The sequence below is a fragment of the Euprymna scolopes genome, chromosome 1, assembly GCF_053919585.1.
Source record: "Euprymna scolopes isolate OS-2025 chromosome 1, ASM5391958v1, whole genome shotgun sequence".
NCBI lineage: Eukaryota > Metazoa > Mollusca > Cephalopoda > Sepiida > Sepiolidae > Euprymna > Euprymna scolopes.
Genome location: NC_136482.1, coordinates 42677036 through 42697205, shown reverse-complemented (window position 1 = coordinate 42697205; position 20170 = coordinate 42677036). Strand labels below are relative to the sequence as shown.

Below are 20170 nucleotides of genomic sequence, written 5' to 3'. Positions count from 1 at the left end.
GCTATATATATATATATATATATATATATATATATATATATATATATATATATAAAGAATCTTAAGTTAAAAAAAAATATGTGTAGCAGTTAATGTTGCTTTGCCTATTTATATGGGGAGTATATGGATACCGAAAACGGTTTTGTCTATAGTAATGTTTTAAAATATATATAAATAATAAATATTCATTAAACTTTAGATTATCGAGAACATTATAGAAAACAATAAATAACCGTAGTATGTTATTGCGAAAACATTTTAACGCTTAAAGATGAATATTTATGCCGAATTGATGGTTGCGCATATGAAAATTGATAGGTATATTTGCAATAAATAACAAATGCCTATTAATGTTAAAGTATAGTTCGAACGGATTTCAGAATACTTAGTAAACCAAATTTTTAAATGACAGCAGTAAAAGTAAAATTTTAAACAGATCGCATTGGTAAATTCGAGAGGATCTTATCTAATTTACCAATTTGTTATCTCGGTAACCAATCCTAATGAACATCTATGAATTTTCAAGTCTGAATAGAATGATTTACTAAAGAATGTATCATATTGATGATGCGTATGTGTGAATATATCAGTGGAGCTACGGATAGCGTGCTAGCGAAAATATTAGCAACAGTACTAGCATTATTAAACGTATGTTAATTAGTAATTGTGTGTGAACTTGCATCACAACAAAATGAAGAAAAATAGAACACGTGATGGAGAAGTGAACAATATATATCGGGCAAGCTTGACGTGTTAAGATGAAAAAGAAAAAGCGCTGGCTAGCGCCACATACATGTGGTACGAAAACAGATATTTTTAAAACAGTACGTGTGTGCAGGAATACTTTTAATATATAATTCAAAGCGTTGGTTTTGAAGAACCTCTAATAAATGGATTTCATTTGCACATAAAGAAACTATCGAGTGTGATTTTTGTTTGTTTTCATTCGTAATCTGCTTGCCAGTTGACAATCACATAAAAGAGCACGTGCGGGGTCGACTGGATAAATCGCAATAACACGGATCTCGTTTAACTGCCACATTATATATTTTTGTACAAAAATTGCATCAGATAGTCAAAAGAAAAAAAAAGACAAAAACACACGGATAAATAAATACACAGAAATACTAAGGTGCCTTGAAAAAATGTTCAGACTTTTATCGTATGCGCTCTTTAATTAATCGTACACATGGAATTTTAGAGCACATCTAACGAATCGCCTCCACATAAAATGCTTGTTGTTCCTAGTAACAACTTCTGGGAGGTCCCTATAGAGTCCTCTCCTGTGGGCGCGTCGATAACATTAGTTCAATCTCTTTCATTTCCTCAATTGACGAATAACAACAGCTCGTAAATTTTTCCTTGACCTTAAACAAAAATTATAGGGTGCTCTAAGGTCTTTAATCCTCTTTCACCTCTCACAGACTTCTTTCTTCTCTTGAATCTCTTATTCTCCTCAAAAAGTGATTCTCAATTCATGCAAGATGGTTCAAAAGCGGCCTAAAACGTTGTAAACATTTCGGTGGCATTTTCCAAAGTTTAAATGAGAATAGTAACAATAAAGTATAAGTAATGGGCATTCCAATTCCTGCTGTGGTTGTTCATCCGAACATAAATTCGAAAAATTATTCAGACATTCTAAATGCATAGCAATCATATACAGATTTGAAAGTGTCTACATAAACTTTAAATGTTAGTGCAAAATATCTGGAAATGTATGAAGGCACCTCGTAATATACACTATTATCCATGTATCAGAGAGCTCTGCTTCAATAATCAAGCGATAACTTAAATCATTGTGTTACATTTTCCACCGACCGAAGTCACACCAGAGAATACAGTTTATAGAAACCAGTTTTTCTATAGTTTTCTAAAAATAAATAAATAACATAACCATACAATTTAAAAGAAGCCTTTTAAATAGTTAGACATACCTTGTAATTAAAGTAAAATAACAGCCTAATTTCAGAATGTTAAATTGTTTTCTTTGAAATGTGACACTTTTCCTTTTCATCAGTTCTACGAAAATACTCATAGGCTCACATATTTAATGTCATTGTTTAACAAAATATAAAAACGATAACAAATAGAAACACATTTTAATGGATATCCGTCGTTTTAATATTAAACTTACATAAAGTATGTATTCTTAATAAGAACATTCATATTGGAGTGTGTAATGAATAGTCATTTTTGGTCGGGCTGGCGGCATGATGTAATAAATTACCCGTTGTAGCACAGTCCACAGGTTATAGGACATCTGGCCCTGGGAATGAAGCCAAATTTAAGACTGCAATAACTTTTATAGTAGCTGCAATATTTCCATTCCTTGCTACAATCCACTGAAATAAGATAGAGAACATTATTTAATGGTGGAAATGAATAGAATAAAATGATATCTGAATTAATTCAGTAAATGAATCTAAATAACCCTTACAAATAACTCATGGCTATTAAAATAAAATACTACACAATAGTATATTTTTATTTAATTTTCCATTATATAATTACACCCCTAATATTTACAGTAAAATAAAAATAAAGAGTATAAAAGTACGCAAATATATATATATATATATATATATATGTAAATATATATATATATATGCATATATATGTGCATGTGTGTTTATATATATTCAGTCATATACATGGATATATTGTATGATGCCCTTCAAAGTATATTTATTTATAATATAATATACCTCTATATGTGTGTATACATGTATAATGACTGCATCCGTAAAGCTGAGCAATATTCTAGTATAGTTGGCCCCGATTTTATGAGACGTTTAAAATAAATGTTGATACAAATACATATATGGTTTCTATTTTTCAGTAATATAAATCTCTGCCTTGGAAGTATTTAAAAATGTCAGTCAATGTATATATGTATATATATATATATATATATATATAGTAATAATATTAATCATAGATTTCCCCCAGTGGTGGGACATAGGAACCTAGATGAAAACAATCTACCCTATTAAAAAGAGGAGAAATTAAAAGGAGATGGAAAAGAGAATGTTTTAGGGCATTGCATTACGAAGCTAGCTGCTTCTCATCAAAAGCATCAGAAATGATGGTATTTTTGTATTCTTAAATATTTAAATCAAATTCTTTAAATAAAAAAAATGTGTGTAAAAATAATATGTTAAAGAATACTAGCTCTACTCGCCCGGCCACGCGTTGTTGTGTCTTAGTCTGGTTGACACAAGAATAAAAGACATACGATCATACACACACAGACACCAATATAAATGCACACACGCACACACACGAACACACGCAAACAGACACGGAAGCAGGAACCTAAAAAATCACAAACGGAAATATGAATGCAATGGCGTCATATATGTGTATAGGTGTGCATACGGAAAAAAACCCATTACCATAAAGTTTAAAACTCTTATGTATAAACACCTTTTTTTAATATATATATATATATATATATATATATATATATATATATATATATATATATATATATATATATATATATATATATATATATGTTGTGGGGAGATCATATATAAACCATAGACCTTTTGATCTCAAGTGTGGATTTAACACCAGTGCGACCCTCGCCTGCTCCTTGACGTTTACTACTCTTTTCAGTCGTACCCTTTTACGTTGTTCCAGTAATACAGAGTTTAAAGTCTATTCCATTGTTCTTTATGGCTTATTGCAAGCCATAACACTGGCGACATTTGAATCGGAGAACATACTTACTTTAAAAAAAAAACAGTGTTCTAAAAAACTAAACACTGACGTCATTGGATTCAAGGAACATACTAAAATCGAAACCAGTAACGACATTGAAAAAATACTCGCGTTGAAATAGTATTCCAAAATTACTAACGACGTCGGACTCAAATCTTATCAAGCCTAAGGAAGTGTCTAACATAACACTTGCAACTGAAAGGTTCACGGAAACTAAAAAAACGCAGATCATTACGAAAAAAAGAGTTAAAAAGAAAAAGTTCGTCACGGCTTTCAAAGATAGCGCTGTACTTTTGCAAAAAGAAAAAAGTTCGTCGCGACTTAGAAAGGTAAATGGTTATACTTTTGGAAAAATAACTCGCCACTTGTTGTTTTCGCTGCTAAAATCGGGCGTTATTTTTTTTTCTGGAGAAAAATGTACACTTGATTTTTTTCTTTAGACATTGCACTTTTTATATATTTATGTTTTTTTCTGTTCGTTTTATTGTTCTTATTGAAAGAAGATATAAGAAAGAATAAAGCGGTTATGTAAAATTCAGCGAAGGTTTTGAAATTGCTAATGCTGACCATGCAAAATTGACGAATTGAACGTAGCGTTAAAACATTTGACCAAGTTGCATATCGATGCCGCAAAGCGTCAGTCACAATCCAAAAAAACACTGTACTGAACGTCAAATACGATTCGAAAAACAGCAAAATGAATTGCAAAAACAGTTAGCGGAATGGCAAATACGAACCGAGAAGCAGCAAAAAGAAGTTCAAAAAGAGTTAGCCGAACGTCAATTAGGAACAGAGGAATTGCTTACAGAAATTGTTAAGAATGATGCGAAAGCGGAAAGCAATTCAGTATTTTCGCAGAATACAATATGGACCGCGATAGACAATTTTAAATACGAGGAAATAGGAAAATCAATCACAGCGTATTTTCAGCGTTATGAATACTGTTTTTAATATTGACTGAAGCAACTGGTCCGATTAAAAGAAGACTAGACTTCTATTAAGAAAATTGAAAACGTCTCAGCATGATAAATTCGGGGATTACATCTTGCCTCGGAAAATAACATATCCATCATTCAATGAGATTGTAAATTTGTTAACAGAACTTTTCTCGTCGAAAACGTCTCTTTTCCATAAGCGTTGGAGATATTTTAATGTGGTAAAATACGATAATGACGATTTTTGCGACCTACGCAACTGTAGTGAACAGACCCTCTGATGAGTTTAAGTTGTCTGAACTAACAGCAGAAAATTTTAAATGTCTTGTGTTTGCGCAAGGGTTAACCTCGGGGAAAGATGTGGGAATCAGGCGCAGAGTCCTTACAAAATTAGAAAATCAACCGAACTTTACACTTCAAAAATTGACTGAGGATTGTCAAAAAGTAGAACGTATTAAAAAAGATGCAAGAATTATCGAAGCAGGCAGCGCGAATATAAAAAAATTAACTAAGAAAACCCGTCGAAATGGCGCACAGAACCTAACAACCGAAACTCAGAAAAACTAAAAGCGCCGAGTGTTTGTTTCAGATGTGTTGTATACATTAACAAAAAGATGCCATTCAGGCAATAATATCGGTTATAAAAGTTCGCACTGTAGGAAAACTCAGAATAGAAACCGTGTACGTCAAACCAGGACTAAGCACGTCGTAGATGAAAATCTACGCAAATATGTAACGGTTTACATTTTCGGCAAGGCTATTAAATTCCAAATCGACAGTGGATCGGATCTTTCAATAATAAATCTCAAAACGTGGAAAATATTACGAAAGCCGACTATGTGAAAAAAAACTAACAAACAGCGACGGCAGTTTATGGTACAAAAATTCATTTTGAAGGTGAATTAATTAAAAGATCACATTACGGGGGAAAACAATAAAACTAAGATTGTCTGTGATAAAATATAGCGAGAACCGTTTAGTTCTTACTGCATGGAAGAGTTTCGTCTCTGGGACCTTCCTATATCCACATTTTGCAAGAAAATTGATACCCGCTCAGCAGAAACAGATAAACTTATAACTTGCTTTAAAAAAGTATTAACAAACGTATTTACTCCTGGCCTGGGAAGATGTACAAAAATGGCCGCAGATTTTAAGTTGAAACTTGGCACACAAACGGTGTTTAAAAAGAAACGTAATATCCCGTTCGCTTCCTTGAACAAAATAAATCAGGAACTAGACTGATTAGAAAGCATCGGTATAATATCGCTAAAATTGAATATAGTGAGTGGGCTGCTCCGGTAGTTTACGCAAAGAAAAGATCTGGGGAAACTCGCGCTTGCGCCGACTTCGCGACTGGGTCGTTAGAAAATTTTCACTTTCCATTACCTAGTCCAGAAGAAGTGTTAAAGAAATTAAATGGCGGCAATTTTTTTCTAATATCGACCTAAGCGACGCTTACCTACAGATTCCGGTGAACGACAAAAGCGATTACCTACTCTGTATTAACACTCATCGGGGTTTATACGGATACGAAAGACTCGCGTTTGGTATGAAGGTGGCACCCGCAATATTACACCAAGTAATGGATACTATGCTGTCCGGCCTGGACACCTCAGTCGCATATCTTGATGCCATTATCATAGCGAGCAAAAGCAGGGAGGAACATGAAAAACATCAGATAAGTATTCAGTCGAATAAAAGATTATGGATTTAAGATCAAAGCCGATAAATGCGAGTTCTTTTTGCAAACAGTTAAATACCTGGGTCAAATAATCGATAAAGATGGAAGGCGCCCAGACCCAGGTGGGGCATTCGCTATTAAAGAAATGCTGGCATCAGTAAACATAACTCAATTGCAGAGTTTTTTTTAGGTTTGTTAAATTATTACTAGGGGTTCATCCTAAATATGCACAAATTGTGCGCACCACTTAATGAATTGCTGAACAATGATAAGGCTTGGGAAAGGACACAAGATTGCCAGACATCATTCCAAGAAATAAAAATGAATCCTTAGATCAAAACTATTCCTAGCGCATTTCAACCCGTAGGTGGACATAATAGTAGCTAGAGACCTTAGTCAATATGGCGTCGGGGCGTTCATCCTACATCGAATGCCGGATGGCTCGAAACAGCCTATTGCTTTCGCATCGCGGACTCTCTTTGCCAGCGGAAAAGAATTATTCTCAGATCGAGAAGAGGCCCTAGGAATTATATTTTCAGTTTCAAAATTCAACCGGTTCTTGTACGGAAGACATGTTTTTTTTTTCTACAAGCCGACCACAAGCCGTTGATATCCATTTTTGGATCAAGAAAAGGACTTCCAACATTCACTGCGAACCGACCTCGGAACTCTTCTGCTGAACTATAATTTGCCAATTCAATTTCTCCCCTCCAAACAACTAGCTCATGCAGACGGTCTATCGGGACTGATTCCTTCCAAAATGGAACCTCTAGAAAATTCAGTAATCATGGCAGTACGTATTAATAGTGATGTAAAAACCATGATAAGCAATATTATCCGCGAACTGCCGGTCACACTTCAGGAAATTAAGTCAGAATCCCTAAATGAAAATTTCATTCAAACCAGGAAGCAGAAATTAGCACATAGTAATACCAGTTCAGACATTTTTCCGGTTGTGACGAAATACTGTTATACGGTGAAAGGGTTGTCATCCGCCAAACTATTCAAAAAAGAATTATGGGGAATCCAGGAATAAACAGAATGAAAAGCCTAATGAACATTTTTGTTTATTGGTCAGCTATCGACCAAGATATTACTGACATGGTGAACAGATGCAAAGGCTGTGTTTTGGCTGCAAAAGAACCACCGATAACAAATAAATCTTGGCTTAAGGCTGAACAACCATGGTCAAGTATCCACATCGATTATGCGGGACATGTGGAGGGTTTTTACTACCTGATAGTAGTTGACTCTTACTCTAAATGGTCAGAGTTATTAAGATGAAAAAAACCGACCACGTCAACAACGAGAAAATTTTTTTTATTGGAATTGTTTGCTCGGTTTGGCGTTGTAGACTGTCTGGTAAGCGACAAGGCTATACAGTTCACCTTGAAAGGGTCCAGAGAATTCTGCGAGCCGTATCAAGTCAAGCATATAACGACAACCCAGTACCACGCCAGAAGCAACGGCCGGGCAGAATGTTTCGTTGATACGCGTAAAAGGGCATTAAAAAGGCGCCCGGTACACCGACATAAAAGGCCTTACAGCAAGTTCTGCAGGTTAACAGAATCACGAGAAATCGGAAAAAAAACAGATGAAGGATCCCCAGCAGAAATCATGTTGGGCGGAAAATAAAATCCGTATTTGATAAACTGCTAACGAAACACATAGTTCACAACAGAACCTCTACAATGGCGACAAAAAGGTTTAACAGCGGAGATAACGTGTATTATAGACATTTTAGAAATAGCGTTTCCTTTTGGGAACAGGGCACTATCTTACAAAGAATCAACCATGTTACATATATCATTCAAAGCCCAAACTTCCAACATAAGAGGCACCTGAACCAAATCAGGAAACGCTTATACGAGGTTCAAGAAGAACTACCGCAGGACGGCAGTGATACGATTGAAACTGTGTATGATTGTTTTGACATAGACTCTCCGTAAGGGATGTCAGAATCGAAACTCTCCGGCAGAAAGAGAAAGCGCCCAGACCCCTTGGTGGCCTGCCACAAAAGGAAGAAATACTGATTTTCATAACCGCGGAAATCAGCTTGGGAGGGGGTGTTGTGGGGGAATTACCCTCCGAATTGATTGTTCTATCAATTATATAAACAATAGACCTTCTTATCCCAGATATGGATTAAACACCAAAGCGGTGACGTTTACTACTCTTTTCAGTTGTATCCTTTTTACGTTATTATTCAAGTATACATTGTTTAAACTCTATTCCCTTGTTCTGTTTTCTTTGTGGCTTATTGCAAGCCGTAACAATATATATATATATATATATATATATATATATATATATATATATATATATATATATATATATATATAGTAATTTATAAAATATATATGGCGATTAAGCTACACTGAATATTCTGCGTTTCATCCGCTATAAGATTCGTCAGGCTTATGAAATCTATACTTTCATATATTAGGTTTATGTGAGTAAATGAAGTAGTTATATATATTTATATATATATATATATATATATATATATATATATATGTCTGTGTATGCATATATATTTATTATAAGAAATAAAAATATTAATATATAGCAAATATTGCAGTCCTCTGAAACTATGTATGTTGAATTATAAGAAATTTAACAGTGTAGCGATAAAAGTCCGTTTTTATATGTCGTGTCCGTGTACACCATGTAAAATACGCAGAGACCGTTCTATTTTAAAAAAGGTTATATATATATATATATATATATGCGGTATAAAACTTATAAAAGCAGATCAAGTTATTACATCGTATATCACATGCACGCGCACTTGCATATGTCTATCTGCATTCTCTTACTTCTTTTCCACTGCACACTGCATCTGTATATATATATATATATATATATATATACATATATATATATAAATACATACATATATATATTTATATATATTGTATTCGTAGTTACATTTTCAGTTTTTCATGAGCATAACGTATTCATTAAATGCATGAAGTTAAGTAGATCTTACTTCTAATAATATATATATATATATACATATATATATCGTGTTCGTAGTTATATTTTCAGTTTGTCATGAGCATAACGTATTCATTAAATGCATGAAGTTAAGTAGATATTACTACTACTACTACTACTACTAATATATATATATATATATATATATATATATATATAAATCCATTTTTAAGGTAAAATATTTCCGATGAAAACATTCTCTGCGTAACTTTATGATATTTAAATACTATGTATCTGATAAATAACTATGTTTTGTCTTCTGGTTACAATATAAACGTTTTGACTAAACACACAAAGACACACATACGGATATATATGGATATATGCACTTATATATTCATATTCTGATCGTTTCATACTCATTTTCCTGTCAGATAGTATTATTCTTACTGTTTCAAAAAAGTCTAGTATCATTCTACTATCTAGTATCATTTTACAATTCATAAAATACGTTATAATGTTCGGTAATTTTTTCAGATTAGCTTCCCAACGGAAAATTCTGTCTCATCTCACAACTTATTCCGAATTCGTAGCCAATGAAAACTTTCTTTTTTCCCTCAGGACAGATAAGATACAGATGGAGATTAAACAGGGGTTAAATGAAAATAAGTAATTTGGTAATGTTTAGTAATTCTAATATTTTTCATAACTATTTGGGTGTTTTTCAGAATATCGCCTTATTTAATAATTTGAGGCATCACATTTGAGTTCCTATCTTTACATATTAATAGTTTGCAATATAGTTACTTTATACAATTATTTCCAACTTTCTTGAAAGATAATGTAAAGGAACGCTACTCTTTTCGTATTTTTTATGTTAGTATTTATATATTTTGTATTATTAGTCTGACCATAGATAGCCGAGTGCAAATTTATTTCATGCAAACAATCTTAGATAACCTTTTGTTTTTTTGTTTATAGATTATCATTAAATAATTTGTTTAATTATATAATTCCAGGGTGCAAATGCTTACTTAATTATGGCGCACTGTATATTTTGGCCCCAACGTGCATTGTCTATTACATTATATTGTTCGCGTAAGGTAATACACTTACTCACGTAGCTAGATAGATGATAGGTTGTGTGTGCAGTTGCCAAGTGTCCTAAATAAGAAAACAGTTTTCGAGTTTGCTTTTGATGCTGCAATAAGTGTATGGTGCGTATATTTTGTCTTTTAGTGTTTTCCAGTAATATATACCCGTCGAGCGAAATAAGTAATTTACCTCGAAAGGAACGTCCACCAGGATTTTTAACATTGCACACTTATTCCCCATCAGCAATGTGGCTGATGTCGTTTTAACTTCATTAACTGCTGAATTAATGTTTACAAAATAAGGATATATCATGGTTGCAGATAACTTAATAGCCTTTGAAGCAATTTCACTGTTTTTGGTTGAAAATATCTACTCATGTTATTAACTGAATTAAAATTATTTTTCGCGTATTATTATATTGTGTTTCCCATTTTATGATCGCCAGACCCATATTATATGATAAAAGGTCGGATTCAAACTCACACTTCATTTAAGTCACCGCTATATTATGAGGTATATAGTGCTTCCTTTTTAGATTTTTCATATGCCATTGTATGTGTTCGATGTAAGATAATCTAAGTATATTTTATGCTAGGAAAATATCTTGATTCAATTAACTTGTTTACATAATATAATATGATAATGTGTTCAGGATGTGGTACTTATGCCCTGTTATTTTATTTCATGTAAATTGCTAGCAAGTCGATGATTTATGTTTATATAATAATAATTTTTAGGATTATTTCAAAAATTGATGTAACGTTGTGAAATTTGTTCTATCACGAATAAGAGCGAAAATGTACGCATCATACATGCATTTCAAAGGTGTTGGAAAATCCACGTTAAATCGACGGCCTATCTTTAGTATTATGATTCAAAGAAAATCTATGTGATGACCATAAACGTGCAGCAACCTTAGATTAAGGCTTGTTTAGATACTATCTAAATTATTTTTACATTAGCTGTTTAATAATATTTTCTCTGTTATTTGTAATTCATCTATTATACATCTCTAAATTCATTCCCAAATGGTTATAAGTTTTGTCTGCTAAAACTAATAAATAAGGATCATCCTTTAAATCTATATATTCTAGTATGTTTGAAATATAGAAATAACAATTAAAACCTTTTGAATTTACTTTCATATCACAGGTATATTTTATTTCAAAATTGTCAATGACTATAGTATTTTGTTGTAAGATTACACGTCTTTTTTAACCAAATTGAATTAGTAATTTTATAATACACCGAAGGGTTCCGCATAATCAATGATCGGTTTTTCATTTTTTTTTTCACCATTTTGCAAAGTGAAGAGGCTTAATTATTTTCTGGCAGATTCTTTCCAAAATTGAGCATAGGGAACTATTTTAAATTGGTATGCTCTGGAAAGAATTCAAATTATCCCTTATTAAATATTTCGGGTAAAATAGTCAGGTTAGATTGAATAGCAGTAAATTGCTTAGAATCGACAAACCTTTGCGATTATATTTCTCATATTGTGTACACTAATTCTTTATAAAATATAAGCTATATTTTTGGTAAATAAAGGCGGGCCATTAGTCGCGCACGAAAGGATTTAAAATAATTCTGATAGTAATAAAAATTATTTATTAAAACCAAACTTTACCAATAAACTGAAAAAAAAACACGTTGTATACGCTAATACAATCATAAAAAAAGATGTATCTAATACACAAAGAATAGAAAATATATTTTGCCTCGCAGATTTTACAGTTTCACATCACGTGATTCTTTGGTGCGTGACTTATGGCTCACCCTGTATAACAAACGGGAATAGGAATGTTGTCAACTAACAACTATTGTATTTTGTATTTTACTTCGGTTTACCTTAAAAAAGGTTCTTGATTTTTATTCTTTCGAGATTAGAATCTTTATGATAATCTTACCCTTTTGGCAGACTTCTCCATGGAAATTGAAGTAGCAATTACATTTGCAGGTATTGAGATCAAGTTTCCCACCATTCTTGCACACCATGCCGTTGCAATCTGTGATAAAATAAAAGCGACGTAATTTTATAAGTGTAATACATTTTATACACGCACTAAATGAAAAACAAAGTTTTCTAGATTGCTATAAGGTTGCGATTGGACAATTAATCCGCTGTGCTATATATGTGACAACATTACTGTTGAATAAGCCCATTTAATGTGTCTATTAAAATGTGTAATTTCCTGTGTTTATTAATAATTTAGGATAAAACCTAAGAAAGTAGTTCTGTTAACTTTGGGTAAGTGTTTCCCTTGTGTAAAAAGTTGAAGATATTCGCTAATAAGAGAGATATTTCTCTCAAAATATTCAGAGCAGTAAAAATAATTTGATAATGTGTGAATTCCCCGTTTCGAAAATTCAGATGTATTCCGACCTTTTTCTTTCTATTTTAAGGTAGCGTGTAACTAGAAAGCAGCATAATTATATACTACTGCTCAATACCTCTTCACTATTTATAAATTCTTTGTTAATTTTTTTAAAATTACATTGTCACCCCAAACAAGGCACATTGCCACTTTGATATAGCGGACAACTATTAGGGACATAAGCTACATGGGTACTATGTTGGGAGTTGGACAGCAAGATGTGGTTAGCGTTATACTTGAACTTCTGCATATCAGTATAGTAATGGAAGAAGGAACCCGGAAGGGAATTCCAAAGTCTAGCGGTTCTGTGGAAGAAACTACTGGAGTAGAAGGCTCTCTTATCTCTAGAAGGGGTGGAAGTTTGCTGCTGCTGTTTGCTGTGAAGGGGTGGGAGTTTGCTGCTTTTCGGGTTGTCGGGGGTATTTACGTAGAAGTGCTTGCAGATCATCGGAGCATTCACCGTTAAAGTACTTGTAGAACTGGCAGAGGGAGGCTACATTTCGTCGATTGGGCAGAGGTGGAAGCTTAAATGACAGTTCAGGACCTATCAGCTAGCCGATTCTCTTTTGAACCTTCTCTAGGATTGAGAGATTAGTAGCAGTGCGCCAGCCCAAAGATGACAATAGTACTCCATACATAGGCGAATGGTAGACTTATAGAGGTACAATATACTTTCGGGCGTTAGTAGCTTTCTAGGGGGGCACTACCTTTTCGCAGCGGTCCTGGCAATGCTATAAATGTAATTGATCCAACTCATGTTTCTGCGAACATTAGGCCGAGAAGTTTAAAATATGTACTTTCTGATAAAGAGTATTTGGCCATTACTATTTGTGGCAGAGAAGGTTTCTTGTAATTATTGAAGGGAACAACTTTAGTCTTGTCAGCATTGAATGTGGTCATCCATTTTTGCCCCCATTCTTTTGGTGGTCATCCTCTAGTTTTTCTATCATTTCTTTAGATGTGTGTTCATTTGTTTTCCTTCTCTAGAAACAAAATAACGCAATAGGTTTAAAGTAAATATCTATATATTAATATAATAGCGGGTATGTTATTTTATGTGTCTTGCTCACCTCCAAGTAACAGTCATTTAATTGTTATGCACTTTTGTTTATTGTAATACATATTTTTCCCAAGAATTCCTCGTCAGTTTTTGTTTCGGTTTCGATTATACCTGATGTCATTTCAGTAATCTATTTTCATCAATACTTTTCTCAAGAATTATTTATAAGCTTTGGTTTAATTTTAGATTATTGCTCAAATAACTCACTTTATATATATATATAAATATATATATAAAGATATATATATATATATATATATATATATATATATATATATATATATATATATATATATATATATATGAATGTAAATGTTGGTTCGTTCGGAGTTAGTTGTCTAAAAAACCACTGGACGGATGGCTTCCACGTTTTGGTATAATATGTTTACTATATCCATGTGTGTTTTTATATATTTCTTTTTAATTATAACATTATACTTAATTTTTCTATGATAAATAGCTGGATTTCTTTGTATCGAGAGGCCATTTTTTTATTTAGGGGCAATTATTTATTACCGCTTCCTGTCACGTGACCAGTGTTACAATTTAGCGGTTTTCCTACTAGATCTGGAGATTTCGTTTACAATCTAGCGGGAAATTCTAGAAAATCTGGAGGTATTTGGCACCCACACACCCGCATGAGATTGCTTGAAAATACTTTAAAACATAAAATAAACTCATTCATGTAAGTAAACAAAAAGTAGCATTTATTGCCTTTGGTAACAATTATTTATTGATTATTTGTTTTGTTATTCACCTTTTTTTCGACTAACCATTCTTAAATCTCACTATAAAATCGATTTTTCCAAGTACATTTAGGTGGGGGGGGATTCCAATCTCCCCGAAGGGATTTCTATTACTGCACACGGGTTTGTATTACTGTACACATAGATTCGATAAAGTTGTCAAAAAACAAATATATAACAAATAAATGTTATCAAAGGCAAGATAAGTTACTTTTCTGCCAAACTGGCTAGCGATTTTCTGGACATGTCTTTCTCCTTATCTCGCGGTTTTTTTTTTAAATCTCAGTTGACAACATTGCATCACTAAAAAAATACCACGGGCTTAATGTAAAAAGAACGTGTTTACAATATCGGTAAATTGTCAATGGGTTTATTGATAATGTAACCACGTGATTGAATTTTAATTTAAATTAACCACACCTAGTCGCAAAATAAATGCCGATGCTCAAAGTGTATACACATTTTGATTCCTCCCTTTATTTAAAAATTCACCAAAAATCAGGAAATTAACGAATTTTAATGAACATTGCAGTATTTTTCAAATAATGATCGCAGAATATAATGAACTAATTATTTTTACTTAACTCTTGGTGAAAATGTTTTATTTCTTTTAAACAAAAAATACCTTTACAAAAGTTTTGGTTTTCAGTAGTAAATAAAAAACGCAAGAATTTATTTTTGATTTTTTTAAAGCATCGTAATTTGTAACAATAAAAAATAATTTTTACAGTAACATTACGAAAAAAACCCCTAAAGTCCGTATTAATGTATTCGATATAACTCGAAGAAAAATGAATTATCGGATACTATTCAGGAAATTAAAGATTCAATTAGATTCCTATTTCAGTCACCTAAATTATTTAGGGTGAAGAGTTTAGGAATTTATAGCAAAACCTAAATATTTTTTTTGGTAAATATCCAGATACGCTACTACAGAACACCGACCACTCTTATTTGTTTGGGGGGGATGTGATGTTGGGGCGCACGCGCCCCCAATCTACTACGTAAAATCTTCGGAAAATGTTAAATGGTGTTCTATATGGTAAATGTCGGTGCGTTACTTACGGAAAATTTGAAAATTCGATGTTGCAGGTAAAAAAAAAAACAGATAAATTACCCCCCCTACTCCAACTTGGTGTGCTTTCCTTTTCTTATTTTATTTCTTTTTCAGCTAATTTTAAATTTTCCACCCAAAAAGCGCTATAATGTATTTTTGAAAATTAGAAAATTCTATGTCCTGGAAAAATAAATCCCCTCCCCCCAACATAGTTTGCTTGGTGAAGCCGTCGTTAATGCTACAGCGTGCATGCGCGTAGCATAAACGGATGCTGCAAAATGGTGGAAAGAAGTTCGTGGGTTCAGGGGTAAATACCATGCAAACGGTAAATTTGCCCCAAGTTTGATTATCAGATTCGTTGTCAGCGACGTCAATTACCTATAAAAAAACAAATTAGAGTGGTCGGTGTTCTGTAGTAGCGTATCTGGATATTTACCTTTTTTGTTTTCTTGCTTTAAAAAATAGCATTAATACAGTAAGTTAGGTAAACTGACTTTTTCGTTTAAAATGGAATTATGTCCCTTTCGTTATTCAGTTTAAATTTTTTTTTTCTTTAATAAATATTTTGTGGGGTTTGTATTACTGTACACATAGATTCGAAAAAGTTGTCCAAAAAGAAATATATAACAAATAGATGTTATCAAAGGCAAGATAAGTTACTTTTCTACCAAACTGGATATATTTTTCGTGTTTTTATTCAATGTAACATGTTTATTAAGCTCGAAAACCATACAGTGTTTACCGATGTATTGGAACATTCAAGATGGCGTCTGATTCTCTCTTTAACACGGTAAGTGTGGGAAAAGATGTTATAAATAAAAAAAAAAACGGATAAAATACTGTTAAAAACTCGCTCAATATATGTTACCGTGACATAGGTTGACATATATTCGGCGGGTTTTTAATAGTATGTTGCATAGTTTTTTTTTTATTTATAACACCTTTTTCCATACTTACGGTGTTAAAGAGGGTGTGAGACGCCATCTTGAATTTTCGAATACATCGGTAAACACTGTCTGTTTTTCGAGCTGAATAAATATGTTACATTGAATAAAAACACAAAAAATATATCCCGTTTGGCAGAAAACTAACTTATCTTGACTTTGATAACATTTATTTGTTATATATTTGCTTTTTGACAACTTTTTCGAATCTATGTGTACAGTAATACAAACACCCATTTCGTGTTTTATATACATAAAGTACAATTGTTGAATGTTACTGTTTCGATTATATTCGTTTGGGGGGCACAATTAAAAAATTAAGAAAGATTAAAATGAAGCGAAATTTAAGTTTCCGTTCAATTTTTACAACCGTAAACAGTGCATACTCAGCAAGTTTTATCGTAATTTATAAGCATATTGAAACACTAAATCAACATTTTATTTATTTTTTTTGCATAATTAATGATGGGAGTATTTTTCTGTTTATTTTCTTAACATTTGTTAAAAAAATTAATAATTCGTACATTCTCTTGAAAAAAAGAATCAAACTTTTCTCTACTTTCACATGTGTTCCATTTTAACAAACTGAGCCACAGCAACGCGTGGCGGGGTACAGCTAGTATATATATATATATATATATATATATATATATATATATATATATATATATATATATATACATGTGTGTGTGTGTGTGTGTATATTCAGGTTTATATTTCGGTTTCGATTACATCTAATGCACTCTAATCAAAGTGATATTTTTTTTATTTTGAAATCGCAACTTTATAATTTTAAAAATTCGATCGAATATTAACTCTATAAAAATATATGCAGATTCTTCAAAGATTAAAATATATATGTGTACTTTACGAAAAGGCTACGCCGACATCCATTTCTGGTATAAATGTTTACGGCAAATGTTACTGTTTCTAAGCGTCATTATCTTCAATTTTTTATAAATTGGCAGAAAATTGTGTCAACTAGTTTCATCTAAGGAATAAAGTTTACTGATATTTAGATGGGTATTTTCGAGCAGTCTAGTATTTTTTCTCGTACATGGCGCTACTTACCACAAAGATTATTTTTGCACTTATTCGGACAAGAAGCACATGGCTTTCCCAATGTATATGGATTTGTGAAGTCATATTGCCTAAAGATATAAAAAAGCATATGTATATTAAAAATAAAGCAATAGATGTATGGGTATCTCATGTAACTTAAATGAATGGCTATGTCTATCAGATGCAAAAATATATATTTGCCATTATATATGTATAAGATATGCATTTATATTACAAATATTACATTTTATAAATTCTTTTTTTTTCGTCTGTAATCAAATACATTGATTAAACAATTATATAATTTTTATTTGCTAGATTATATTACCCTGTTATCAGTTTGTGCGTTTTTGTGGAATTAAGGTTTTTTTCTTCACCTGATTATTGAAATAATTTTTTTTCTATATTGCGGTTGATTTAATCATAAACTAATTGCAGTTCCATGCACTGGGCATTACATTAATTAAAATATCGATTATTATACTCTATACATAGACGAGAAAGCTTTTTCCTTTTTTGTGTGAAACATATGAATACAATTTAGAATGCAATCTTATTGTGCTGAAAATAAGATGGGTATATTACTCAGGTTCCGTGTCCGACCAGCAAATGTGGGTATACTATTTACAACATTTCACTTCGACTCTCAAAGCGGCTGATCATAATAAGCACTATTATTTTATTTCAATAGTCTTCAATCCGATGCTAAAAATTAGAATACATTCTTTGTTTCTTTTTATCTTCTTTCAACAAAGACGACAAGCAACTGAGGGCTAACTCGTCGTTTGTGTTGAGAATGCATTAGATACAAACTACTTAATGGCAAGTCTGTCGACCGTATTGTTTTTTTCATTATTCATTATTCATTATTCAAACGTTCCCTAATAATTTAAAATAGCTATTCTATGCAGAGCATTATATTTGGACACTTTATACGGCACCATGCTTTATATATCTAAAAACATCGAATCAATCTTCCAAACTCTGATCGGTATACGTTAACTACTTAATCAAACAGTATCTGATCTATAACAGTTATATGTTCAGTAAGCTAAACGCGTTTTTCTTTGACAAAAATTCGGAGGGGAAAAATACTGAACTAATGAAAACGTAGTAATGTCGGAAACTATAGATATGTAGTGTATCTAAATATCACGATATTACAGCTTTACTTACCCTTTTAAATAGTTGCAGGTAACAATGTATTTCAGCCTCCGGTTCGGACAATATGCACCACCACATCCAATCCTGGCTGCCTTAGCTTGCATCAACTGTATATAAAAATATGATAATTCGATAGCAATATATTCTGTCTCATGTACCATATGAACACTAGGCTAACAATTTACATGTGCAATACACAGCGTTTTATATCTATCTATCTATCTATTTATTTTTATATCAATATCTATATCTCTCCCTCTCTCTTTCTCTCTCTCTCTCCCTCTCTCTCTATATATATATATATATATGCAAATTACCTTTTTACTTACAACCAAATTATTCTGCATACTTAAATCAATATAAATATCATACTAGAAAAATATCCGTCGTTTACTGGGTTCAAAAGCAGAAAATGGACTCTGATTATGAAAGTATGATAGGCTATTAAAAGGAAGGGTTGTGAATTCGGGTGTAATTTGGGGGTATCAAACCCAAAGCAAAATATGATGAAAGTAAAAATAAAATAGATAAACCCCATAATTTAGTATACCATACCTGTTCACACTGAAACACTCATCACAATATTCTCTGGATCTATATTAAAAAAAAAACTTGTTAAAGTTTGTAACATATTTCCATTCTATGGAGGTCAGGCGGGAACGAACACCCCATTATTTTATTATACCACATTTCTTCAAACTGAAACATAATTATGAAATTATACTTACGCAGATAGATATGAAAAGTCTTTATTAAAGCCTGTGTCTATTTCCATTCTATGGAGGCCAGGCGGGAACGCAGACCCCACAATTTAATTATACCATCCCTCATTAATTAAAACATACTTATCAAAGTATTGTTATGTACATCTATATCAAAACCACTTGTAAACGTTTTTTCTTTTTTAATTTTTACATTTTTAATTTTCATTCTTTGTGGACCAGGCGCAAACGCTTACCCCCCCAATTTTAATGAACCACCATTCCGCCAGATCAAACATACCCATTCCTGTGTCTCGATACATCTTCTATCATTATATGTAATCATTTTTTTAAAATAGTCAACCATATAGGAGCCTATTCGTGACCAGACACACACACACAGAGCCATTCAGCTTATATATATATATATATATATATATATATATATATATATATATATATATATATATATATATATATATATATATATATACCGTGTCGGCAACGTAAGTAAAATCCGCTTCTTTACGGTCGATTTTAAATTGTTTGTTAAACTAGAGTTTAAAAGTCGATAATAAAGGATTTCGAAAAATAATTCGTCGTTTTTAAATCATATATACTTTAAATTATGTCGGATCGCTGTAATGTTTTTTTAGACGCAGAGTGAGTGTATTTTAATTACAT

At 32.2% G+C, this 20170-nt stretch overlaps 1 protein-coding gene across 1 annotated transcript in view; it reads right to left on the bottom strand.

The window, feature by feature from the left end:
* Positions 1 to 2097: 2097 nt before the first annotated feature.
* Positions 2098 to 20170, bottom strand: part of LOC145294050 (cysteine-rich venom protein VAR8-like) — a 30707-nt gene continuing 12634 nt past the window's right edge. Inside the window, exons 5-8 of the mRNA XM_080141080.1 lie at positions 18798 to 18892; positions 17631 to 17710; positions 12285 to 12383; positions 2098 to 2342 (exon numbers count right to left, since the gene is read on the bottom strand). Of these exons, the coding sequence (XP_079997206.1) occupies positions 2224 to 2342; positions 12285 to 12383; positions 17631 to 17710; positions 18798 to 18892 (393 nt within the window). The 3' untranslated portion in view covers positions 2098 to 2223. The remainder of the gene's footprint in view (positions 2343 to 12284; positions 12384 to 17630; positions 17711 to 18797; positions 18893 to 20170) is intronic.